The sequence below is a fragment of the Mesoplodon densirostris genome, chromosome 16 (genome assembly GCF_025265405.1).
Source record: "Mesoplodon densirostris isolate mMesDen1 chromosome 16, mMesDen1 primary haplotype, whole genome shotgun sequence".
Lineage (NCBI taxonomy): Eukaryota > Metazoa > Chordata > Mammalia > Artiodactyla > Ziphiidae > Mesoplodon > Mesoplodon densirostris.
The window spans coordinates 30,409,495-30,437,356 of record NC_082676.1 but is presented as its reverse complement, the minus strand read 5'-3'; the positions used below and the strand labels follow the sequence as shown (position 1 = coordinate 30,437,356).

The 27,862-nt window shown below is 39.6% G+C and overlaps 1 protein-coding gene and 1 pseudogene across 4 annotated transcripts in view; one reads left to right on the top strand and one right to left on the bottom strand.

The window, feature by feature from the left end:
* ATRN (attractin) overlaps positions 1-27,862 on the bottom strand; it is a 163,522-nt gene that overhangs the window by 75,274 nt on the left and 60,386 nt on the right. For all 4 annotated transcript variants that reach the window (XM_060079049.1, XM_060079046.1, XM_060079048.1 and 1 more), the window contains exons 7-18: positions 20,841-20,931; positions 19,679-19,922; positions 18,754-18,937; positions 17,594-17,748; positions 14,439-14,523; positions 10,980-11,200; positions 8,772-8,893; positions 7,728-7,866; positions 5,963-6,153; positions 4,411-4,630; positions 3,011-3,196; positions 2,254-2,487 (exon numbers count right to left, since the gene is read on the bottom strand). In XM_060079049.1, coding sequence (XP_059935032.1) covers positions 2,254-2,487; positions 3,011-3,196; positions 4,411-4,630; positions 5,963-6,153; positions 7,728-7,866; positions 8,772-8,893; positions 10,980-11,200; positions 14,439-14,523; positions 17,594-17,748; positions 18,754-18,937; positions 19,679-19,922; positions 20,841-20,931 — 2,072 coding nt within the window. The remainder of the gene's footprint in view (positions 1-2,253; positions 2,488-3,010; positions 3,197-4,410; positions 4,631-5,962; positions 6,154-7,727; positions 7,867-8,771; positions 8,894-10,979; positions 11,201-14,438; positions 14,524-17,593; positions 17,749-18,753; positions 18,938-19,678; positions 19,923-20,840; positions 20,932-27,862) is intronic.
* On the top strand, positions 23,695-26,498 carry LOC132476018 (heterogeneous nuclear ribonucleoprotein A1-like; annotated as a pseudogene).

The window sequence follows — 27,862 nt, the reverse complement described above, 5'->3', positions numbered from 1 at the left end:
AAATATGGGAGACCCCTGTAAGTTAATGATCACTCAAGAAAGCAGGTTTGCTTAACCACAAAACTAAGCAGGCCTGCTTAGCAACAAAACCATGCCACAGAAGCATGAGACATGCCCCCAAACAATTAAACAATGGTGGCATGAGACCCACATCCTGCCCAGTGAGCTCAGTAAGTTAATGACCCCTAGGACATGCTCTCTGCACACATAAAAAACAATAATTTATGGAAGGGTGACATTCAAAGTGAAAGACCCTTATTGTACTGAAACCTAAAATAATTTTTCCATAATGTCATGACAGTACTGGCTTGACCATGTAGGGACAAGAAAACTCCCCTGCCCAACCTGGAGGAGGAGCTTATGATGGAAGCCTGATGTCTACTCAAGAATGAGGAAGAAGGTGGTCTTTTCCCCCACCCCATTTTTCCTTGGATTATAAAGCTGTAGCCCACTAAGTTCTCGGAGTCGCACCCTCTTGCCTGCTCACTTGTAAGCCTCACAAGTGTCCTATTCTAATACATCCCTTCTTATCTATCACTTAGCACCTAGATGAATTCTTTCTGTGCTGAGACATAAAGGACTGGAGCTCCTTGGAGCGCCATGGCGCCCACCCCCCAACCCCCGGGGAAAAGACACCTAGCGGTTTCACTTTGCCCACTTTTTCTGTTGGGTTGACATTCAGCTTTATTTTTCTGGAGGGTAGAGGTTTACATACTCTGGATGATAATCATTTGTTATATACCCTGCAGATATGTTCTTCCAGTCTGCCTGTGGCCCTTTGTTTACAGTGGTCTTTCCCTTATAGAAGTCCTTACAAAGAACCCAGTGGTCAGGGGCAATGTCTGGCAGGTTCTTGGAGAAATTCTTATCCACTAATCTCTTGGGAGTCTTTGCACCTGCCTAGCATCTCCCAACTGCTCTGGAGGCCCATCAGTACATTCCTGAGATTTACTGAAAGTTTGAATCAAAGGTCAATTTTTCAGGGTTGGTTTCTCCGGACAGCTACCATAGCAGGTCTAGGATCAAGCTTTAGGTCAACTCAAGGTCTGTTTCTTCTGGCATCAACCACTGGAAAGGATAGGAAGGAAGGAGAAGGGAAAGGAGAGAGGGAAGGAGTGGGGAGGAGAGAAGAGGGCAAAGGGAGGGGAGGAGGGAGAGAGGGAGGCAGGCAGGCACGCAGAAGTTTTCCTTTTTTCTTCATGTCAAAGTGAAAGAGATGGTTTTCCTTCTCCCTTTTCTTAGAGCATTTCAGTAAGAAAACCTGTATTTAAAAACCCTTCCTGTTCCTTTGATATGTATACGTATGTAAATTTTTTAAACCTAAATAAGCCTCAAGTCAGCACCACAAAGCAGAGATGTTTTTCTTAAGGGCTTAAGAGCCATCTCTTCGAAATGCACACATCAAGGGAGCCAGCCCCCTCTCCCCTTGCCGTGGGAATGGGTCCAAACTGTAACCACCTGCTTGCCTTAAAGATACAAGTTTGTTTTCTCCTTTGGGTAAAGGCAATTAACTAACCTAGGTGGCCTCCCCAATTACCAGGTAAATTCAGAATGAACTGTGAAAGAATGTAGAGCAAATAGTGCTGTCAAATCCTCACATGAAGACAAGTTATCTTCATTTTGAGAACATGTATATAATGGATTATATATGCTGGGATATTTAAAAGGGTAGAATTTCTCTCTGTTTTTGCAATCTCATTAGTGGATTGCTGCGATGTGGGCCACATGCTTATTCAATTATAAAACTGTTTCTTTCTTTTCTACATCTGTGGAGAGGAATTTCTGGGTTGGCAGTAGATTTTATTTTTAATTTTTCCCCTAACAATTGCCACAACGTATTTTAAGTAAAAAGCAAACTGTAGAACAATATATCATATGCATAGTGTATAGCATAGTATTTTTTATTTTAAAAACTACACATCTAGAGGTATCTATATTATACTGTTAAAAGTTTTTCCTTCTAGAGATGAGAAGAGGAATTCTAGTTTTTATTTTATCTACATCTGTAATAGTTAATTTTTTACAGTGAACTCATTTCAATACTTTTGTAATGAAAGTTAGCAAGACAACTCAAAGTCCTTAGTATTTTCATTAATTGACATTAAAAATATTTTTCACATGAAACAAATAGTTTCCTAAACTATCTGTTATTTTTTTCTTAAAGAAATCCATATAAATAATGTAGCTTTCAAGGCTTTATTCTTTGTAAATACATAGTGAAACACTTAATTTTGGATACACAAGACATCTTACCTGGACAATGAATGAAAGACCAGTTGTATCTGCTGTCCTCCAGACACATGCTGGAATTGAGAAGGGGCTGTGGATAGGAATTTCCTGTAGGGGCCTGAGAAGGCATTTTCACTGGTCCTTTATAGGAGCCCTCTGTGCATTTCCCTTTGCCAGTATTGCTGGGATCAGTACACCAGCCACAGCCTGGTTGCTCCAAGCAGTGACTACAGGTACAGTAGCCTGAACAATTTTCAGCTGTAAAAAAACATAAGTTACAATTCACTATCACATTTAGTCTTAAATTCATTGTATTTAAATTACCTTTTTCTTTAACAGACTATTCAACTTCTGTGAGTCAAAATTCCTATTCTATTGTGATTGTTTAAATGACATAATAATACTTTAAAGAGCCCAATATCTTGTCCAACATATAATAGAGACTCCTCCCCTCCTCTCTCAATCCCAGGATGTTTAGAGATCATCTCCTGGAAATCACTTCTTTATGAATTAGGAGATTAAGATGTCGAGATATTACATGGATTGAGCAATATGATACTGAGGTTGGGCAAATTATTTCTGTACTCTGTGATCTATCCTACAGTTGTTTACTTGTGTCATTGTTCTTGATTCTGTATGCGGGTTCACATCAGGCAGTCTCTGGACAGTCCTGAGCAGAAGGTCAAGTCTGGTCTCATCCCTAGAATTTTCAGAGGCTGACAGCACTGCCCTACACACAGGAGTTGTCCCCCATACTGCCTAGAGTTCACTTTTCACTCACGGGGGCAGCTGCTCATGGTATACCACTCCATACACTGGCCAAAAGGGAAGGAGGCCACGTAGGCATTGGAGTCCACGCACTGCTTCATGTTGCTGCACCACATGCACTCGGAGCTGCCGCTGGTACACTCCCCACATGCCGTCCGCAAGGCACACGGTGTCCGGCACTGCTTGGCACTGTGGTTCGCTGGGAAGTAAACCCAAGAGAGACACTTAGAGCTCCCACTATGTCAGCTAAGGTCAAAGTCTTTTCAATGTGGGTTGTGACCCACTAGTGTGTCATGAAATCAATTCAGTGGGTTACATTAAATGAAGAAGAAAATAGAAAGTCTTAGGTCATCAAGCACTAGTTAGTCAAGTATATTTATACACTTGGGGGGAAAACAGTTTTTCTTTTCAAAGAGCATTAAGGACAGACATGAGGGAACAAGCTAATCTTTCCATAAGAGCAGAGGTTCTAAAGCTCCTTATAATATAGGAGACCCAGGATGAACTTCAGGGGTTTTACAACCCACCTGAATATGCAAAATTGCATCTTTGTATATTCTGGGGGGAAAAGAACCACAGCATTCATTAAATTCACCAAAGCACTCAGGATCCAAAATGGCTGAAAAGTTCCCCTAGATATTATACTTTAAGGTGACTCCTACAGTGCTATGAATTCTCTTCCACACCTCTGTATTCCTCAGACAAATGACAGTACCTTCCTAAAATAAGACATGATGTCAATGGAGTCCAGCCTCCCAAAAGCAGCCACAGAATTCCAACTACTGCTTGTGAGTCCCTCTGCAGGAGAAGGACACTGGTCTAGGGCTTGTCTGCGTGCTGCAAATGCCACTCCTATGCCTGCCTTTAGGCAGCCTAAATGTGCCTAGAGAGCTTCAAGCCTGTGAAGCTACTCCAAGTGTCCGGTCCTTCAGCACTCTCCTGCAGCTTTATCATGCTGAAGGTTTGCTTCTGCTTCCTGACACAGAGCTACTCCCATCATTTTTCTCCCCACTGACACTATCTTTCTGTCCATTGTCCCTGCAGCGATCTGCTTGCTTTTCTGATCTTTTCTTTGGATTTTTTGTTCTTTCTTCCATAACATTTCCCTGCCAACACCAAGAAATTTGCCTTTCAGAGAAATTATCAATACTTTTTGTGGTCAACAAACCAATCAATCTCACAGTTAATCAGAATATTAGTGTTAGTTATTTTTGGTTTTGTTCATGGCTCACACTATTCAGAGTCAAACACTACTTCCTTCTGCTTTAAAAGTTCTGTGTTACACTCTGCTTCATATGCTTGAAATTAATACTCCATTGGTTTTTCATGAAAATTTCATAATACTTAACTATGCCTTCTATAGCTTCTCTTTCAACAAACTTCTAGTAACGCATAATTCACCCATATACTTACCAGGTCTTTCACAGACACTACCATTGAGTGGGTTGATGCAGGTTGCAGCCTTTAAGCCCAAAGTACTGGGTTCGGACAAAATTCCACAGAATCCAGCATCACTAGGCTCAGATGGCATCCACTGTAGCAAACTATTTGTGAATGGGGACATATCTTCCCAGCACCAGTAGGACACATTGATCTTCCGAAGGCCAACCCACGGGGTTAAGGTGAGCTTGGACTGTAGGCAAAACAGGCACAGCTATGAATATAATCAATGTCTTGACCAAAACTGGCTTCTAGACAAAAGCCATTAAGTTACATACATCCAAAAGATAAAGGAAAACCTCCCTATCCCGATTCAGCCATGGTAGATTACTGCAGACCATCATTTTTATGTTACATATCATGCCTGGCACTTTAATACGGCCATTTTACAAAGGACAGAAATACAGCTTGGAGAAGACATCAATATCAAAGTAATAATCAAGTTCCTAAATTTCTACATGCTATGACAAATGCTATGAAGGGATGACCAACCCCAACTTGGTTTAAATGTCTGTTTATATGTGAAATCATCGTATTGATATTTATGAAATACTGGTTATATGCCTATCATTATCTAAGCCTGTTTTGGAAGCTCTGGCTAGTTCAGGCTTAGATAAATGATGATTAAAGATTCCCACCTTCAGCTGGGGAGGTGGGGGGTATTGGCTGTCACCAAATTTTATAGGGAAAATAGGACAATGAATTCCTGGGAAAGTCTGTCTCAGATGCCACATGTAGCCAAGACCCAGACCACACTTCCTATGTCCTTCCCAAGGAAGTGCTGCCCATTCCTCCTACCTGCTTGACATTTCCCCCTAACTGCTCTATACCAAAGACAATGTTGTTGAAAGAGCGTTGTCTTGTGAGTATCTATTTGATTGAGGGTAGGACCACAGTTCTAGGACTCTGGACTAAAAAAGACAAAATGTGATTGTGGAATATCAACTACAAGCTGCCTGAGAGCACTGGGTGGACAGGAAGAGAACTCGGGGACTCTCTGTGCTCAGAAACTCCTGATAAGAAGATGCCCTCTCCTTTTGGGTTGGTCAGATCTAAGAAAGACCCAAATGGATGTCCATTTCTTAGGATGATTAGCATTAAATCATATTACACACTGTAATAATACCTGAAATCTGAGAGACTCAGGTGGCTTAATTCAGCTCAGCTAATTAGTAATGGCATTCCCCTCCCCCACCCCAACAGAACCTAGGGATAAAACAGATATGAAATCATCTACTGATGTCACAGGATATGTGCATAGGTAAACATGTTACTGTTCAATACACATGTTATTGATATATCTTATAATTTAATGAAATATGACTAATAAAAATAAGGTGTTGGAAATTTCAAGATAAGAAAGAATTTATTAAAGGAAGAGAATTTGACAGTGCAGTTCCACAGTGTATTACACTGCACCTACTAGCATTCCTCCTCCTGCCAAGCACATCACAGGTAAGCTGTAGTCATGCCATCAGTAGAAGGATGGATATTAGAAACTTAATTTCCAAGAATTTTAACTCACCATGCTCTGCGATGACTGCATGATTCGCAGCTGCTTAAGGACAAATTCCACCTTCTTCTGGGTTGTAAGAGAAGCCAAAAAGGCATTGTGGTTCCTACAGGACAATTTTGCATTGTCATAATTCTCTTTGGCAGTAGTAATTTTCAGACATGAGTTTCCAACCAAATACCAGCCAATGCCACAGATATTTTCTTTATTAAAGAGGGGAGAGAAAAACGAAGAGTTTTAGAAATCACACAAAACTACGTATATTAGCAGCTTGAACTGCTGAAAACCTAAATGGTTTTTGTGAGCTGAATTCTAGATACTTCATTCGGATGTGGTGAGTGCATCAGACACATTACTAAGGACCAAATACACAATACACACTAGAATTTTTTAAATGTTTATCAGTCATATTTCCTGGATCTCAAGATGCATATTCTGAGGTCAACCCTCCTATGTCTTAGAGGAAAACATTTGTTTGATGCCACTGTTAAACTTAGAAACCTCCTTTTGAAGAAAAATCAGAAACAAGGCTAAAATCCTAAGAGCAGAAAAATGAATATGCATTATTGGAAAGATGGGGTGGAAAACTGCAAGAACAGAAATGAGTTGGTGAGTGAGCAAGCTGCACTGTTTTCACATCAAGTGAAACAAAACATCCCAAAAGTGAGGTGGAAAGAGCCTTTTTGGGAAATAAACCGAAGTGCTACAGTACACCAGGTAAGTTTGTAATCTGCTACTGTGACCTCCCTGTACCCACCCAAAGAACTGCACAGACGCTATACATGCTTCCTGGAAGACAGTGCACGAGCAAAGCAACTTCACCAGAACCAAAGTACCCTGGAGATGCCCTCAACAATGTTCATCAACAGCCAGTGAGATAAACGGAAGGGGCCACGGGAAAGGGGTGATTTCGGAGCAGATAAAGACTCGCTCCTCAAAGTGTGGCGTCAGTGTCATTGCTCACTGAAATGCGGATTCTAGGGCCCCACCACAAATTTGTGCCAGAATCTGGTTTCTAGCAAGACCCCCAGGTACTTTGCTATGCCCTGAAGTTTGAGATGCAATGAGGTAAAAGAACAAGAAGCCCACTCCAGCAAGCTGAATCAAGTACTTCCAAAGGATTTCAAGAGGGGCGCACTAGACCCCAGCTACCCTGTACTTCTGTTGCACAGAGCCACAGAAGTCCCCTTCCTGGGCTTCCTGGTTGAGCAAATATATCATACAGTTTCAGCCATGGCTGTCTGGCTTCAGGCCCCCAACTCATCATCCTGAACCTCAGAAGTGCTATAAATTGAGATGTCTGGGGCTGGGGTCATCCCAGGAGGTGCTGCTGACAGAGACATCTCTCCTTTCCTTCTTATCAGGAGGTGCTGAAAACCTGATCCCAGTGGTAAGAAGTACTCTTCATAAAGTGCCCAGCAGACTGGCTGCTGAGACTGCTGCTTTCTACTCCCAGGTTACCGTAGAGTGGGGTAGGGACAATGGAGAGTGGGGTAGGGACAACGGAGCAGGCTCAATGACACAGAGTCAAGCTGTCCTTGATTCTCCACAGCAGCAGATGACACTTCACTTTCTTTCAAAGGATGGTAGAAGTAAATACTTAAGAACTGTATTTCTGCTTTAAAATATAACAACCACAAGAGTGGTGAGGGGGAATGAATGGATAAAATGAGTTCGCCCCTTTTGCAGGGTTCAATCTAGGCTGCACAGTATTGAGGGTGTGTGTGTGTGAAGTCTTTGGACCCACACACATCAAGATGCCCCTGGCAAGGCCTACCAGGCAGGGCGATGCACTCCTGATTCCGAGGCTCCCACTGGCAGTTCTGGTCCAGGGCACAGCTCCTGCAGCTGGTCTTCTTGTTACAGTAGTACATGGGGTTATCCTTGGGGCAATGATCATACCTGGAAATGGAGATCTAGAATACAATGGACAAAAGCTTTTCTCTTATATCCACAGAGAGAACTCACGGCAAGAACAAATAGGATACTAAAAACAACAGTCTAACTGAGGAAGCAAACTACAAATACATACATACATAAATAAATAAATAAGATGTAGATGAAGCAGCACTGCAGTGGAAACACTATAGTGAAATGTTCTGTTCAAGGACATGCCTTTACCTGGCAAGGAAGCAGTGCATTCTTTTAAGCACCATGCTTCAACTTGCTCATCTGTAGAATGGGAATGTTGAACTTGCTGCTTTTTAAATGTCTCCCAAACATTCTAAAAGTTTTTAATTTTATGAGCTGCTTTACAGACTGACAAAGAATGTCTTATAAATAGTCAAAAATTATAAAAGTTGAGTCATCATATCTTTTTTTGCCTTATAGCCTAAATAAAAAATCATAAATGGTAAGCATAAGTTACGCTGAGCCAAGATATAACATAAGACAAGGAGATTTTGCAAAGTCTATTATTTCCACAATTCAGTTTGGCTGCTACACACCTGACTCACTTTCACTCTCCAGTCCTAAATTGCTCCCCAAACCTTGCATATGTAGAGGGAGCACACCATTACAAATTTCACGCCAAGAGTCTAGTACTTAGCCATAGCCATGCATAGGGACTGGGGTGTACTCAGAATAATAATCTTGCCTTCTTCTAAAACACCACACATCAATCCTCGTGGCTAGCAGAACCTTTGGAATTAGGACATACAGAGCATCCCTTACTAAAATAAACTTGAGCAATAATAAAATCCAAATCTACACTGAAGGTTTCAAAGATAAACTCTGGGCCATACCATACGCTCTAAAATCTACATCTAATCCCACTCAGGATTTTTCTATCCTCTGGAATCCTTTAGAAACAGCCTCTGACCTGGCCTTCTGTGCAGCTGTGGTTCATAGGGACACAGTGGTCATGGCACCAGTGGCAGTCATTTGTGTTGGCCGTGCAGCTGTAACAATCCGTGTGCTGGTCACATCTGTCGTGGTCAAGAGCTGTGAAGAGAAGAAAAACTCATCAACTGTGACAGCTTCTCCTCAGAAAGGTCAAAGGCCATTACAACTGCTGTTGAGCAAAATATGACACTGAGGCAAAAAAAATAAAATAAAATAACAAGCCTTGGGAAGTAAAATGAGGAGTGAAACTGGCAGGAAAATATATTGGTGTGTTCAGGTCAAAACAGTATTTAGAAATAAGTAAACAATCTGAAGAAAAGCCACTTTGTACTCCACCCTCCTAACAAAAGTACACAGAAAGTGAAAAACAAAGATAGAATAATTCAACGATGAGATATAAGGGAAATAGGTCTGGTTCTTCGAATACTTTTCCTTTCAAGAAAGAAATCAACTAGCAGTTGAATGAACACCAAGAGCAGCCCAGGGGCCAAACAAAGAAATGTAGGAGACGAAGCCATTCCTCCCAGCTATAAATGCAAGGCTGCTCTGGGCACAGGAAGCAGGCAGCACCACAGAACCCCAAAGAAGGCAATACACATATATGTAAGTCCAAGAAATTCTGGGCTACTAGAGACCTGTTGATCTCCTACTGACCCTAGACAGGTCAAGGTCAGCAATGAAAGAGAAGCCGCACAACGGTGCTGCCTCATCCATTGAACCATTCATGGACATGGCACATGGTGGAATCCATGGACAAAAAAAGGCAGGGCCCACCCTCACAAAGACCCCAACAACCTGCTCCTTAGGCTGTTCTTCCTGCCCTTGTCATCACACCATGGACTGGGCCCACAGAGAAAGCAGAGTGAACCAGGGAGGTGACATCTGAGATGAGTTCATAGCAAATGGGTTCATAATGAACCACCTAAGGTAATTAAATATTATTTCCTATAAACTTGCACATTTAATTTGAACTTTTTAAATGTGGTTAAAAAATAACTATTTCACTGATTTTATCCCTTTTAGGAGACAGTGACTAACCCTACCAAGTTCTGGTCATGTTAGTTCTCCAGCACTCAACAGCCCACCAATGAACCTGTAAAGCTGCCTGGGTGCTCTTACTGAGGATTTATGTTCAGCTTAATTTGGAGCATTCCAGGAGAGTGAAAGCTGCCTCTATCTATCATAACTCTCACGGTAACTGCTACACTAACCCTAATAGTTAAGAAATTCAGTCAACATAGTTTAAATTAATTGAAGTGAAACAATATTTTTCAGAGAAAACATTTTTCTTACTTTTAAAGGACTTTCTCACATATGACTTCATTGATTGCACTGTGCTATTACGTCAGAGCAAAAGGGTAATAAGGAGCTGAGTAGTAAGATGAAGAAAGCTTGGACAATATAAGGGGTGGTTCTAGAAGGAGGGATCACTGTTCATCCTCAGCAACTGTCTGCCTTGGCTATCACTGCTGTGCCCAACTAGAGAAGCTAGAAAAGAATAATACCTCTATCCACTAGAACAATCTACTCCAACATAGCTTTTCTGGATTGGCCCTCTTAATATTATCCTTAATGTCAGAACTGCATAATCCAATATGGTAGCCACTAACCACATGTAGTTTTTATTTATTTATTTTGGCCACGGTGCGTGACACGTGGGATCTTAGTTCCCCGACCAGGGGTGGAACCCGTGCCCCCTGCGGTGGAAGCGCAGAGTCTTAACCACGGGACCACTGGGGAAGTCCCCACATGTAGTTTTTAATTTAAATTAATTAAAATTTTAAAATTCAGTTCTTCAGTCACACCAGTCTCATTCCAAGTGTTTGATAGCCACATATGGCTGGTAGCTAACATATTGGGACAGCGCAGATATAAGAAGTCCTACTGGATTGCAGTGCCTCAAAACAGCTGAAACTAGGTTCTGGAGTTGGTATACAAAGTCTATGCAATGCTAAAAGGTTTTGTCTTCATCATTAGCAAACAGCAGACGTGGCACGTTCCTATCCATTATAAAGATGTTTACAATCCAATTTTCAAACACCCATAAAGCATTTGCCTAAGTTATTACTGAAAAATTTTGGATAATAAAATGAACATTAAAAGTACACATTGGATAAGTGACTTCACAATTCAGATAAAATGAGATCTCAAATTAATTAAGTTTTAAGAAGAGAAAAAAACATACTTATTTTAGAAAAACACTCTGATTTTAACTTTTCTTCTTGTGCTTCAGTTGCCAACTCCCAGGAGATGCACTGAGATGACCCTGTGTCCCACACACACCGGATGCCAGGTCCTGCTGCTAGACAAGCAGCTTCACTCTGGTGTGCTTCACACTGTTCTGAAGTAAATACCAGGATGTCACTGAGGAGGAGACTATTGAAACCACCAAATACATACATGGTGCTAAAAGAAAAAAAAGAGAGAGAAAGAGTTCATTGGAAACTTACATAAACAAATGCATGATATACTTCTTATAATCTTTAGACGAATCTCACATATCAAAAGTCCTGTAAAAAAGTTATTTTTCAAGACCTCAAAAAACATTCTTATACCTTTACCTCCCAAATTCCAACCTTTCACAATGGCCTGTGACTACCCAGAATAGTTCCAATAATCTACCTCCTCTTTAAAGCTACTATATTAAAAAGTTCTCATGATAAGTGAGTGACTTTTAACCAGGATTCTTCAAAATATTTTAGTGACAGGGCAAGCTAGCATATTTTAAAATGATACACATAATCCTACATCTACATGTTTTTAAATATTAAAAATAAGTATGTACAATTTAAGAAATATAGATAAAGGCTCTCTACTTAAAACTGTGTAATGAAAACATAGACCAATAAGAAAGAGATAAAAGTGCATATGAAAATTTAGTACACAGTACAAGTCACATTTTAATTAGTGGAACATATGATTTCAAGGATTTCTTCCAACTCTGAGATCCTATAATCAACCAGGAAGTTTCGTACTAACCCACAATGAGGTATCAAATAATTCACTCGCACTGTGCCTCAATTTTCCTCAAATCGACAGAGGATAACTAAAGCGTAAAGATTCTGTGGCTGTACTTTTACTATATCTGAAAACTGATATATTTCAGTAACCAAAAATGAACACCAGGTTTAATTTTTAACTTCATATTGGTTTACTTAGTATCACATTACATAGTCTGGTTTCAGCTAGTCTTCAATTTATTGCTTAAACCAAATAAGTTCCATCGGCCTCTCAGTACAGCTGGTGTTCTTAGCAATTCTGAATTCATCTGGTCACATCGGCTATGTGAGGGTAGGAAAAGTCCATCAAAGAGGCTTGGAGCAGGGAACTGAAAAGAACAGCTGCATCTGCAGCAGTCTCAATGCCTCATAGCCCACTCTTCTTCCTGCCTCCCTCAAAAACCACGAGGACAACGACTAAGTGAAGCACAGCTGGCCCAACACAGATGCTCGATTAAGGGAACCATCATTCAAAATGTGGAAGTCATGTGAATCAAAGTTTCTCTTTAGGTAAGTTACTTCACAAAATTAAACTAACCATTACAGCAGAAATTAACACAACACTGTAAATCAACTATACTTCAATTTAAAAAAATTGAAAAAAAATTAAACTAACCATGGTTTTTTACTACATGACCTCCCTTGTCATGCCCTGCCCCCCTCCAACCCTGGCCTATTCATACAGATACTCACATATAGGCTCAAATACTCCACTGGAATTATACAAAAATAAGCACATTATTATAACTCAGGCAAGCCATTCCCAATTTTGATTCATGGTTAAATTACATCTTACGGTAAACTGTCAACTTCTCTGAGTTTATATAAAACCTCCGAAATGTTTTGATAGAAAATCCATTTATTTGCTAACTATCATTATGGTACCAACAGCTGCCATTTAGCAAATGCCTATTATGTGCCAAATCTTATGCTAGGAAAACACCATGAATATAAAGATGAACACAGCTGAGGCCAGGCACTCACAGGCAAGATGATGACAAAATGGACCCACTGTTTTTCAGATGAAGAACATCAAGAGGCACTTACTAGAAAACTTTAAGCGTTTTCCTTACTGAGGAAATATCAAATTACAATTTAAGATAAGACTTCAGGGACTTCTCTGGTGGTCCAGTGGTTAAGAATCCGCCTTCCAAGGCAGGGGACACGGGTTCGATCCCTGGTCCGGGAACTAATATCCCACATGCCATGGGGCAACTAAGCCCACGTGCTGCAACTACTAAGCACGCGAGCCACAACTAGAGAGCCCACGTGCCACAATAAAAAAAAGATCCCGCACGCTGCAACGAAGATCCCACGTGCCGCAACTAAGAACCAACGCAGGCAAATAAATAAATAAATATATATATATATATTTTTAAGATAACACTTCAAATTAGTAGTCAAAAATCCTTCCATTTTAATCTATACCTATCAAATATTCCCACAGTAAAACCATATTTATTGCTAAATTTCAGCTGTTTACTTTGTGAAAGATGTCCCTTTTTCCAGTATCTAAGTGTTTGAATTCTGTCAATTCTTCCTTCACATCTCCACGATAGGTTGCTTTCTTATCTTTCCTAATCCAAGGTGAATTACCTCATCTAACTTTCATTATCACAACAGAAATTTTGAAAATGAAGGGAATCCTAACATAATATACATAGGCATTATAGCATTTAAATAGTTTCAGGATTGGGCTTCCCTGTTGGAGCAGTGGTTGAGGGTCTGCCTGCCGATGCAGGGGACGCGGGTTCGGGCCCTGGTCTGGGAGGGTCCCGCATGCCGCGGAGCGACTGGGCCCATGGGCCACAACTACTGAGCCTGCGCGTCTGGAGCCTGTGCTCCGCAACAAGAGAGGCTGCGATAGTGAGAGGCCCGCACACCACAATGAAGAGTGTGGCCCCCACTTGCCGCAACTGGAGAGAGCCCTCGCACAGAGACGAAGACCCAACACAGCCAGAAATAAATAAATAAATAAATAAATAATTTTTTTTTTTTTTTTTTAAAAAGAAAAAATCGGTAAAGCACACTATAAGGTACAGGTCACATGGCCACTCTGGAGCTCCCTTATATGAAAGATGCTTCTCCAGGGGCAGATTTGTGAAGAGCTCTATTAGTTTGGGCCAGGAATTTCTGAATGATGCAATGAAATGCAGTGCAGACTTCAGATTATCCAAAGACTTGATATATATGAAGCACCGCAGACTTGACCTATATGAAGCATCAGAATCTCCCCACCTCTGTTCCCATATCTTATCCCTTATCTAAAGTGCCCTCTCTCCTTTTTTTCAAATCTTTCTTCACCACTCAGACAAAAGCACCATAAACAATAGCAAATAGCAGAGAGCCTAAGACAGTAACTGCACACAACTTTTGTTGTCCCATGCACTCAGACAACACCAAACATAGCTTACTCCAGCATGCTAACAAAACTACGTCAACAAACATGGCATTAGAAGTAATTCAAATCCACATCAAATATTTTAAATATAGATCAGGAAATTCATACCTAACATAATTCTGTGAAAAAACAATGGGATAAGGTAATCCTATGAATAATATGTAAGTCCAATATCACTTCATATTTTACTTCATTTTCATTTTAAACACAAGAGAAAAGGAGCAAGCACTTCTTCTTCAATTACCTGTTGTATAAGACTGCTGAATGGCCAAATCTGTTGACATCATGGTGGAGATCAGGTCTGGGAAGCACTGACCATCGGTCACAAGCTAGGAGCAAGAAAAACACATTTCAGAAGGGACTGTCATTCATAATCAATAGAGACTGGCATTTTCTTTGGGAAAGAAGACTGTAATAAACACAAACATATCTCTCAGTTTTTCTTAGTCACACCATTATTTCTGAAGTAAAATGCAGTAGCAACAGAACAGAAGGGCAAGGAAGAACGGTAGGACTCTACAGTAATTCTAATTAGTGAATGCACATTCACATCACTCACTCTGTTGCCTATCAATATTACCCACTATAATTTTTTTTTTTTTTTTTTTTTTTTTGCGGTACGTGGGCCACTCACTGCTGCGGCCTCTCCCGCTGCGGAGCACAGGCTCCGGACGCGCAGGCTCAGCAGCCATGGCTCACCAGCCCAGCCGCTCCACGGCATGTGGGATCTTCCTGGACCGGGGCACGATCCCGTGTCCCCTGCCTCGGCAGGCGGACTCTCAACCACTGCGCCACCAGGGAAGCCCTAGAATGTTTTTTAACTTAAGCAAATTTTACATTTTTCAAAGCTTACATAAGTAAAACATGTGAATTCCATAATTATTTTTCACTCTATATTGCTTTGCCCAAACTCAGTAACTAAAATAGAAATGTACAGGTGGAAAATTAAAACTAAAAAAAAAAAAAAAATCAAACTTTATCTAATTTTTAAAAGGTCCTTTCTTAGACCCCCTAGATCTACTAATTTTCCTTTGTTCTGATTCATGCTAGCAACTTCTCTTCTGGACCTCAATACCAACAGGTGCTGCTGAACCATGCCAACCTCTGACTCACTGTCTTCTGCTCCCAGACACACAGACTTTCACACTCATTAAACAAAGGTCCTTCCACTCAATCCGGACATTTATTCAACCCTGACAACAAAAGCTTTCACTTTCTTCTCCTACCCAGCCTAAACTCTGTGGTCTTCCTCACATGCAGAACAGAGGCCATCAACTCCCACAGCTTCCTGACCACCCACCTTGCTTCCTTCCCTAAAACCAGTGTGGCAGGAGCCCTTCCTCTTACCCCACCTGACTTTTACCACAGTATTTAAATACGCCCAAGGAGGCACTCAACTTACCCCTTTTCTTCCCTTCACAGACAAGGGTTTTTGGTTTTTTTTTAATTAAAATGGTCAACATTCACTGTGTACATCTCATCGTATATTACTTCTCAGCCTCCTGTAATCTGGATCATTCCTCCATGTCCAGAGGGTAATAAATGAGCTCTTTGTTGCTAAATGTGAAAGACTCTCCAGTCCTTATTTTACTTAATCCCTCTGTAGCCACTGTTAACTGCTACCTCTCAGGTCCCCAGTCTTGCCTCACTTTCCTCCTATTCTCTGACATGCTTTTGCAATCTCCATTCTCTTTAAGACTTCTTTATGTATCTATTCCCTGGCTCTTTGCTTGTCCCTGATGACACATGCTCCCTACAGAAGTTCACCCCCTCCTACAGCTCCCCACTGATCTCTGTACTGCTCTGTCCCACAGTCATCTCCAGCTGAACATGCCCCCAAATTCAATTTACTCACTTCCTCCCAGACCCTGTCCCTCTACTTCTATTTCCAGCCTTGGTAAAAAACACCATCTACTGTGGCCCACACCAGATACCAGATAAGGATGCTGTCACAGCTCTCAAAACACACTCGGGACAATCCTCGGGTTCCCAGTAATTCTCAAACACATGTGTCTCTTTATCCTCATTGCCACTTCCACAGTCTTGGCTCAAACCCTCATCAGGACTTTATCAACAGCCTCCTAACTCCCATCTTGCCCCTTCCCAACTACTCATCACAATGCCATAAAGAGATTTTCCTAAGACACAAATACAATTCTATCATCTCTTCTGTAAGATTCTTCAAAAAGCCCAAACCCCTCAGCATGACATAACAGGTCCCTCAAGATCTGACGAGACAGCTGCTTGCTTCTAGTTCCACTTAGAGCCACTCTTCCCTGATGTGCTACTAGAATACAGCCAAAACTAAATACTCATAGGCCCCAAGTATGTGGCATGGTCTCTTTCCACCTCTGTGTCTCTAAACATGTGCTTCCTTTGCATGAGAAGTCCTGCCTAACTTGGCCCAGCCAACTTCCCAGTGCTAGGACCCAGCCTAGATGGCCCTCCTCAAGAAGGCTTTCCCTGACTGTACCCCTTACCCCTCATGAATTAAGGGATGCTCACAGGTGCTCTCATACGTTCTTCTCAGAGCAAGTAACACCCTGAATGCAATTATATTGTCTGCTCAGTTCTCTGCCTCCCCCACCATGAGGCCAAGGACTGTAACTTATTCTTCTTATGATCCCCAATGTATAAGTTCAGTGGCTGGCACATAAATGTCTGTTAAAAAAGAACATCTGATGATATTTATATTTATATCATATGATATATGATAAATATTAAAGAATTTCTAATATCTGTTTTGCATGAACCAATACTGCCCTCTTCTGGTCAGTAGATTACCACACCAAATTCTTTAAAAATCGCTGTCCAAGTATTACATCAAGAATGTGTGAAATCAGTTTCAAGGGAATAAGATAAAGTTAAACTTAAACCAACTTACAATGCTGGTGGTCACAACTACATAACACATATTACTATGTAAGGTTTTTATCTGTGACACAGGAGAGCCCAATCACCCCAACTCATCAAAGGAGGGACTTCAAAAAGAATTTAATATAGAAGTAATGCTTTTTAACAGATTACAATATCAGTCAAATTAACATAAAAAATTCCATTTGGACCTCTTTCAAATAGCTTGACCATTTTTAACTAGAAATATTTTCTGTTTCTTTTAAAACGTTGCTTACAGACAAAAAAGATTCTTAAAGCTAAAATGGGGCTTCCCTGGTGGCGCAGTGGTTGAGAGTCCGCCTGCAGATGCAGGGGACACAGGTTCATGCCCCGGTCCAGGAAGATCCCGCATGCCTCAGAGCGGTTGGGCCTGTGAGCCCTGGCCACTGAGCCTGTGCATCCGGAGCCTGTGCTCCACAACGGGAGAGGCCACAACAGTGAGAGGCCCGTGTACCGCAAAAAAAAAAAAAAAAAAAAAAGCTAAAATGGCTTTGGGAAACTTACCAATGTCGTAAGCCATGAAATCTGAAGAGAAGCATTTGGCTCCATGGCTCATGGATGTGTCATTGTGTGTGTTTCCTCCAAACACCAGCATGGTTCCACTCACTATCACAGCTGTGTGCAAGTAACGGAAAAATCGGCTCTCCTTAAGAATAGTCCTTTTGAGTTTATTTAAAAATAATAAATACAAGGTTAGTTCTTTAGAATATTTATCATCTATTTGCTAATACAAACATAACCATTTTCTTAACTTCAGATCCAAGTGTGCAAATAATTCTAGATTTTTCTCTGTATATAAGTAACTTTCTCAACAATAAACATGTAAAATTGAAAGACGTATGCGGATTTTGATATGTTAAGAGCCTTAAAAATGTTCATACTCTATGTTCATACTCTATAATTCCAGTTTCTGAGTAGATATCATGTGAAATATGGATGGAAGCTTACATACGTTTTATTAATAAGACAAGAGCTAGAAACCAAAACTTCCAACTGTATGGGCTCAGGATACCCACATGATAGAGTATTGCCAGTCACTAAAAATGACAATTTTAATGACAGACAATGTAAAATGGTATCCACAGCATGGTCTCAAATATGTAAGGAAATATGAAAAGAAACCATTGCTTTATAATTATATTATTTCATAACTCAAATTTGCTTTACATTTTTTAAGATTAGCATACTTTATATAGACTAATATATAGTAGAGTGAGGACAGCTCTAATCTTTTAGGTACTGAGACCACCTCTGTTTGATGATTTCATGGAATGATGCCAGTAGCTGACCCTAATGATAACACCTTGGTCAACAAGAAAAGGTTAAAAAGTGGATATATTCTACTTAATTACAACAGTGTGCATAAACTCAGCTATGTAGAACAATTTATTCCTTAGGATTCTGAAGAGCTATAATTTTACAGTGGTACTGAGTGTATGAAAATTGAAAAACAGTCAAAAAAACCCAAAAAAACCCAAGGTTCTAATCAACCTTCTACAAAATTATAGATACTACTACTTTATTACCTTCTGCTTATTTCACGATTTCTGTTTACAATGATGAAGAGAATTATCTGCAAGCCTGAAAACAAAAATGTAGCACAATTTTCCCAGCAATTGCCAGAATTCCCACCTTAAAGTGAAAGCTCAAGAAAAAGCACCCACCACATCTGGGTGTCCACATTGTATCTGTAGAGATCATCTGCAAGCCGGTATTTATTGGCACTGAAAGCCTTGTAGCCTCCATGAATATACAGGGACCTGGTCCTGTGGTCATAGACACTGCTATGGCCATAGCCCCCTTGGACAAGGGCACCCTGGGTATGTAATATACTCCACGTGTTCTTACCTGGAAAGGGCAAACAGTTAAAGGCAAACGTTGCAGGCTCCTCCTAATACTTAAAATTACCAATTAGCTTAAGACAAGAGAAAAGATTTCAGGAGACTTGATACATGTAACTTTCTTTAACCATTTTATTTTTAAAGCAAGGCCATCTAAAACTTGTAACAAATCCAGGTGGCCAAACTTCAACCTGTTAAATGTTCTGATGTTCTAATATGTAGGAAAAGAATTACATTAAATTTAAAAGACTCAGCTCCCCCTCAACTGAACACTTAATTCCCCATGACCTTTACGGACCAATTTGCAGACGTACTTTACCGGCCTACTTTCTTAAAATATCATCCACATCCACAAAAACAAATATAATAAAATTTAACCAAAGGAAAGATTATATACTAAGGGGAAATCATGCTCCATTAAACCAATCTCTAAAGGGCTGTTCAAATATTTTTTTTTCTTCAGAGTATTTGTTGTTTCAAACCCTTTTTATTTATTTATTTTATTTTCAACACTCATAGCATTTAGTGCCATTTTTGGCTCCTTGCCAAATTGACAGTAACAAATATATACCACATAGCAACATCAATAATCTAAACTTCACTGGCAATTCATCAATGCTAACTGTATATCAAGATCAAGTACTGGGTCAATGTTAGGTTGAATTTTGTTAAACAGTCATAATAATAAGAGTAAAATTTTAAATCTGACATTCATTCAAAAACGATTCACTGAAAAAAATATACGTACCCAAGTCATACTCCTGCACATTGCTAATATATCCATAGAGAGGGCAGTGACCAAAGATAATCAGCATGACCACTCGGCCAGTTTTCAATGTGACAATGTGTGCTGAGTGCCCAACCACTGCATACTGCTCCTTTGCTTTAGGGGACAACAATATCCATGATTCATTATGAATATGAAACACTCTCAACTCATTGGTCACATTCCCTGTTGAATCAATTTTTCCTCCATACATGTAAATTTTATCCTAGGGAAAAAATGTAAACAAAATTCTAAAAAACATCAAAAGGATCAAATCTAAACACAGAAAAAGGAACAGTTCAAAACCTCAATATTATTCTTAGCTTAAAAAGTGTTAGTGAAAAGCACCTTTCAGTGAATTATTAGGAAAAGGATGTAGAAAGAACAAAATAAAATAAATCTAACCTATATCCCTAATACTTTGCCACTTTTCTTGGACGTCCTCACACAAGATCTTTTACAATATAAAATGGCTTGGAAAAATAAAGTTGAAATAAACTAAAAAACAGGGAAATGAAAATGATTACTCAGTTACATTGTAATGTCGCTATCCTTGGCTAAGCTTGCTAATGAACGTAAAAGCTAACCTACACTAGATTAATTTTTAACCATTTAGTATCACAATCATAATATCCCAGTTTGAATATGAATCCATTTAAATCTCTCGAGTTAAAGTAGTTTCAACTTTAATTTCCACTTATAACTTAGCCAATTATATACCCCCCACATTAGAAAGTTTTCCCCCAATTAAAAACCAACACTGAAGTCAAAATCTGAGACAGAAAGTAGAATGGTGGTTGCCAGGGGCAGGCAGGAGGAGGGAATGGGGAATTATTGCTGAATGGGCATAGAGTTGCAGTTTTACAAGATCAAAAGAATTACAAAGATGAAAAATAAAACCAAAGCAAAAAAAAAAAAAAGAATTACAAAGATGGATGGTGATGATGGCTGCACAACATTATGAGTGAAATTACTACCACTGAATTGTACACTTAAAAATGGCTAAGTATGTTATACATACTTTACCACAATAAAAAAGATTAGAAAAAAAACCAACACTAAATAGCTATTTCAATCACATAATATGAGAAGTAACAGTGGAAGAGTTGAGTTTCTAGCTTAGTACAGAGTGGAGACATTTTACCTTGTATAATGCTAAAGAATGACCATATCTAACAACCACATTGTTCACAGAACGGTTCAGTGCAAGCCACTCCCTGGAAGCAAGGTCATACCTACAAAACAAACAGATCATATTTTTACCCAAATGACAAAAGAGAACATCTTGGAGTCTTTATTTGTGATCTAATCCACTTTGGAGATGCTCGTTAAATCTGCAATGGATATGGTGAGGTACCTGGGCAAACAAACCTAACATCTGGGCCCATGGGGCACATGAGAACTCAGGAAGGGGGAGCTGGGTTCCACAGCTCTGGGAAGAGAAAGAAAATCTACTGGAATTTTCTAATGCTTCCTGAAAACCTCTTCTACACACTAAATCACTTGCAGGTTTGCATTATACTCAAGGGACTTTTATTACTATAACTTTTCTTTCATTTAACCATGCAAAAGTAAAAACACATACTGAAAAAGGGATGATAACTAAGTTAAAAAAAATTCTTAGCCTTTCTTTTTCTTTATCTAATTTATTTTAAAAAGTAATATTTTCAAAAAAACTAGAATATCATTATAGCATTTCAATTATACTATGAATACACTTAAAGACCTTTAAAATATAAAAATGCCCCAAAGAAAATCATTTATACTCTTACATTGCAGCATTAATCACATTCAATATCTTAGAATATTAGTTTTGTTCTTGAGGAAAACATCATTCTACTGTTTTTATTAAAATTATACATACTATAAAAAGTGTAATCAATGCAAAAAAAAATAAAGAGCCAAAAACTTAAAAATGACCCCACATTCTGTCACCTAGAAATGAATATCATTAAGTAAATATCATTCCAGACATTTTCTATGCATACATACAGATAGAAGAATAGACTGACAATATACATTTATACAAAGGGGATCCTAATATAGGTGAATTTTAATAAACAGTGTTAATGTTAATTTTATATAATTTAATAGAAAAAAGAAACCAAAGGAAAACCAATACTACTCTTATATTTTAAATGTTTATTTTCTATGTTTCCCTGAATACAAGATTTTTAAATTATGAAAAATATTATGTAAAGATGTAAGAAAGTTTTATCACAACATAATAGCAAAAAGGGAAACAAATAAATATCCATCAATAGAAAATGGATTAATAAATTATAGATATCTATATAACATTTATAGAGTGAATATACTCAAGCAACGTATTATTAACATAAATCATGAAACAATGTTAAGCTAAAAAAGCAAACTGCAGAACACTGTTCCTGTAAAGACTAAAACAAGAAAATTTATTAACTCTAAAAATGTTCATATATATTAAAAGTCTAAAGATAAGTATGTGAACAAATGACATCACAATATCAGGATATTGATTATCTCTGGGATTTTAGAGGGGCATGTGGGGTCTTAACTATATTAGCAATGTTTTATTTCCTAACCTGGATGATGAATGTTTTAGCATTCATTATTTTTCTCTAAACCTTTCCCTTTGTTTTAAATATTTTATACATGATCTGAAGAAAACATAAAATGGTGACATTCATTAAATATGAATAACACTTAAATCAATACCAGCTATTATTTTATGTATTTTTTTGAATATTCTACATTTTTAAGATACATGAAAAGTTATTCAGAGAGTAAACTCCCTTTACTTTAAAATTACACGTTATTTAACTTTGGACAGACTCCACTAACTTCCTACTTTGAAAGTTGAAAACATTAGCACCCACATTTCCTCCCATTTCTTCTCCCAATTTTTGTTACATAATTTTTACATTGTCCAGGTTCAAAACATGCACATTCCATTCTATAATTTCATAGTTATTTAGTACTGGATCTATATTTTAGTTGAATCAGTCTCCTCACAGTCCTCTTACCACAACTTCTCCTTCTTGAGTCTTTAATTCTTAATTGGCTAGACTGCACTGTCAAGTGGTTATTCCTAGTGGACATCATACATGCTCCTCCCCCTAAATTCTTTCATGTTGAAGAATATCTGCTTGCTAGCTCTAGAGGTGAATGACATCTTGGCTGCATATAATACTCATGGGCCATCCTTTCTTTCCCACACAACTTTGCTGACGCTGCTCCCTTGAATGTTGCTGGTACTGAATGCTGCCAGTGGAGGTCTGAGGCCACTCTGATTTTTTTCCACTTTTGTGTGGTTTGCTTTTCTGCTTGGAAGTCAGAAGTCTCAATCATTCTCATTCTCTCTCCCCCTCCTTTCTTCCCTCCCTCTCTCTAAATAAATAAATATACATAAATATATATATGTATTTCTCTCACTGTTTTTTAAAGACACAATATTGTACTTTACTTATGGTGGAAATAACTTAAATCCATCCAGGTAAATGTTTTAACAAAATGGACTGCATACTACTGCAACTTTTATGGCATTCTGGAAAGTGTTTCCTAAGAAGAACTAGCATGGCTTCTGAAAAACACATATACACCATATGTTCAAGCCAAAGGCCTGTTTCTTTAATCTTGAAAGAAAGGAAAGAAACAGAGGGAGCACAGAAACAAGTCTCCACGTGACCCAATCCATATCTCTTTCAAGTGACATGGAAGGTGCTCAATCTGTATCTTAATGCATTTTACTCTTCCTCAATCAATAACGTGTCAGCCCAAGAGCTGGTCAGAGACACTAAGGTGCCAGCAGGTGCTCAAATCTGGTTAAGATGAACTGCCAAAAGACACTTACATAACAGGTTGTCACTCTTTTCACAATACAGAGAAGCAAACACAAGACAAGAACAATGTTGATGCAATAAACTGTAAGAAATGCCAAGTGCCAAATAAATGCTCCTTCTTCTGGGAGCTGAGTCCAAGATAAAGGAATATTGAACAATTAGTTCTAAGACCTGGACATGCAGTTAAGCAAAGACAAACCTCAGGAATTCAGAAGTAGGTGTCTTCCATAAAGGTGAAGCCACCTCTCTCACAAACTCCTCCCTGATGGCTGGTAACACAATGCCCATCATGCCACAGGGCACATCCTCTGCCCCTCACAGTGGCCTGGTATTCCAATTACAGTGTCTGGCCATCCAAAGACCACAGGAAAGGCTCTTCAGAGATTGAACTTGACCCCAGCCAGCAGGAGTCAAGAACTATCTGAGGCTTCCCACCCAATAATTTGTCCTTTATCCTAAAAGTTCAATAATTTGATCAAATCAGGTCTTGTCACTGAACAACTATAAGATTTTTCCTGAAACATCTTGTACTATTTCAATCCACTTGTTCTATTTGTTAGGTTCTTTTCTTCAGTGACAGCAATTATCTGTATTATATTGGACCTTCTGTCTCCCATGTCTTTGCTTTTTCTAATTATTTAACTTTTTCATCTGTATTCATTGGAATCACGTCTACCAAGCTGTCAGCAGTTCGATTTTCATTGTAGTTTTTGCTGTATGTAACTTATTTATATTTCTTTACATGTGTACTCTCCCATTTCATCTCATTGTTATTATCTTCTTGCTTTTCAGCTTGTTTTTCTGAATTCAAATTCTCATTATATTGATCCATAGCATAAAGCAGTTGGAAGGAATACTTGTCCTCTATGATCAGCTGTTGTCAGTTTTACACGCTGTGTTCTTTCCTCTTTACCTTTTCACCATAGATATTTGCATTTGCTACAATGTCACTTCTTTTGTCTTGCTTGTCTTACATTTGCAAACTGTGGGTGATTTAATTCTTTTTCCACTGTATCTAAGACAAGTTTATCTTTCCATCCTAGCTTTAGTGTGTGAGTTGGCATTTTATGTTATGTCCATTTTTCTGAAGTCTGAAGAAATGCTGGGGCTCAGGTGGGGGTGGGGGTATGCAGTCTATTAGAATAAAATATCCAGGGTCTATTCGCCTCTGAGATTTTGTTTAAGTGTCCTATCCCAGGGTTCAAATTTGGGGATAGCCAAATTACACAGAAGCGCTGACTTTTGGGCAGACTCAGCCACTTGGTCAATTTCCCCCTTTTTCACTTGATCCTCCTTAGCAACTATTTCTTATACTACTCAGTTAAAAGGGCAAGAAAACAATGATACCCACTCAGTTTGCTTCTCTCTAGTTTTGGGGCTATTAGTGAGAACTCTCAGAAGTTCACTCATATGGTTTCTGTGGGGGCTTGCTGTTTCTGTGTGTCTGTTTTATCAGATTAGGTGATACTCCTTACCTTGTGTGGTTACCTGTTGCTCAATTTCTTATTATTTTTTTTTAGCTTAAAAAAAAACCTATTTTTTTGCTCAAGGGAAGGAAATTCAGTGACATTTCAATTGGAAATCTTAACCAGATGACCAAGATAATTTGTTTTGCAAGAGGACCCTTGGGTGACGTAAAATGGGAACTGCTTTTTAATGCAACTTAAAAGTTTTGGGTTAACAGGGTCATGGAGAAAATAGAGAGTGAGGGCAATTCCTGCAATATGCTTATATAAGAGTATAGACGATGATAAAAGTTATGATCTAAGTTCCAGAAATACTTCCTCTAAAAGGAGTCACTATATTCACTTTTCATGTTAGTAAAAATTTATTTGAAACTATATTAGTATTTACACAAAGTACATAAAGCTGTAAAAATCATGTTTTGATCAAGTACAAAAAGAAAAATGTTAAAACCTAAAAAATAAATGTGGAGATACATTCGTTAGATTACTGCTTTCTGCACGTGGACGCCGCCGAGTAAGCATCGTTGACATCTTCCCTCTCCACTGCCGTCACGTCTGAGTCAGAGTCTCCCAAAGAGCCCAAACAAATGCGGAAGCTCTTCATCGGAGGTTTGAGCTTTGAAACAACTGATGCGAGTCTGAGGAGCCATTCTGAGCAGTGGGGAGCGCTCACAGACTGTGTGGTGATGAGGGATCCAAACACCAATCGCTCCAGAGGCTTCAGGATTGTCACGTATGCCACTGTGGAGAAGGTGGATGCAGCCATGAAGGCAAGGCCACAAAAGGTGGATGGAAGCGTTGTGGAACCAAAGAGGGCCGTCTCAAGAGAAGATTCTCAAAGACCTGGTGCCCACTTAACTATGAAAAAGATTTTTGTTAGTGGCATTAAAGAAGACACTGAAAAACATTATCTAAGAGATTATTTTGAACAGTATTGGAAAACTGAAGTGACTGAAATCATGACTGACTGAGGCAGTGGCAAAAAGAAAGGCTTTGCTTTCGTAACCTTTGATGACCATGACTCCGTAGACGAGACTGTCATTCAGAAATATCACACAGTGAACGGCCACAACTGCGAAGTAGGGAAAAGCCCTATCTAAGCAAGAGAAGGCTAGCGCTTCATCCAGCCAAAGAGGTCGAAGTGGTTCTGGAGGCTTTGGTGGTGGTCGTGGAGGGGGTTCTGGTGGGAATGACAGCTTTGGTCGTGGAGGAAACTTCAGTGGTCGAGGTGGCTTTGGTGGCAGCCACAGTGGTGGTGGATATGGTGGCAGTGGGGACGGCTATAATGGGTTTGGTAATGATGGAAGCAATTCTGGAGGTGGTCGAAGCTACAGTGATTTTGGCAATTACAACAATCAATCTTCAAATTTTGGATCCATGAAAGGAGGAAACTTTGGAGGCAGAAGTTCTGGCCCTTATGGTGTTGGAGGCCAGTACTTTGCCAAACTACGAAACCAAGGTGGCTATGGCGGTTCCAGCAGCAGCAGTAGCTATGGCAGCGGCAGAAAGTTTTAATTACTGCCAGGAAACAAAGCTTCGCAGGAGAGGAGAGCCAGATAAGTGACAGGGAAGCTACAGGTTACAACAGATTTGTGAACTTAGCCAAGCACAGTGGTGGCAGGACCTAGCTGCTACAAAGAAGACATGTTTTAGACAATACTCCTGTGTATGGGCAAAAAAACCTCGAGGACTGTATTTGTGACTAACTGTATAACAGGTTATTTTAGTTTCTATTCTGTGGAAAGTGTAAACCATTCCAACAAAGGGTTTTAATGTAAATTTTTTTTTGCACCCATGCTGTTGATTGCTAAATATAATCATCTGATCATGACACTGAATTAATGCGCCTTTTTTTTTTTTTTTTTTTTTTTTTTGCGGTATGCGGGCCTCTCACTGTTGTGGCCTCCCCCGTTGCGGAGCACAGGCTCCGGACGCGCAGGCTCCGGACGCGCAGGCTCAGCGGCCATGGCTCACGGGCCCAGCCGCTCCGCGGCATGTGGGATCCTCCCAGACCGGGGCACAAACCCGCATCCCCTGCATCGGCAGGCGGACTCCCAACCACTTGCGCCACCAGGGAGGCCCTAATGCGCCTTTTTAAAAAACGTGCTCTGTAAAGTTAGTCTACTCTGAAGACATTTTGGTAAACGACTGCAACAGTGTGAAGTCAGAATTTCTTCAGGGTGATGCTAGGTTCCATTTGAAATTTATTCACAACCTGCTTGTGAATCAAGCCAACGTCTTCAGAAACTTGGTGTAGTTGAACTGACAGTTACTGTGTTGTGACCTGGAGTTCACTGTTAAAAGGGTCACCCAGGGCTTCCCTGGTGGCGCAGTGGTTGAGAGTCTGCCTGCCGATGCAGGGGACACGGGTTCGTGCCCCGGTCTGGGAAGATCCCACATGCCGCGGAGTGGCTAGGCCCGTGAGCCATGGCCACTGAGCCTGTGCATCCGGAGCCTGTGCTCCGCAACGGGAGAGGCCACAACAGTGAGAGGCCCGTGTACCACAAAAAAAAAAAAAAAAAAAAAGGGTCACCTAAGCAAAGTCATGGAGTTTTTCGGTTATTAATATGATTGTTGGCACATCCTACACAATATATCTAAATAGAATTATGGTACAAGATAAAGTTATAGATGGGAATGAATTGTTTATCACCCATTATCATGGGTAATCAATAAACTATTTAATACCCTCTTAAAAATAAATAAAATTAAAAAAAATAAACATGGCTTACAAGGTACACCAGTCAAAAGTAGTAGGTAACATCTATATTTCTAAGAATATTTGTGAAAGAAGTAGATAATTCATTTACTCTCTTATTCATTTGATAAATACTTATTTGAGCACATTCTATGAGCTAAGCCGAATTGAGTGAGTAAAC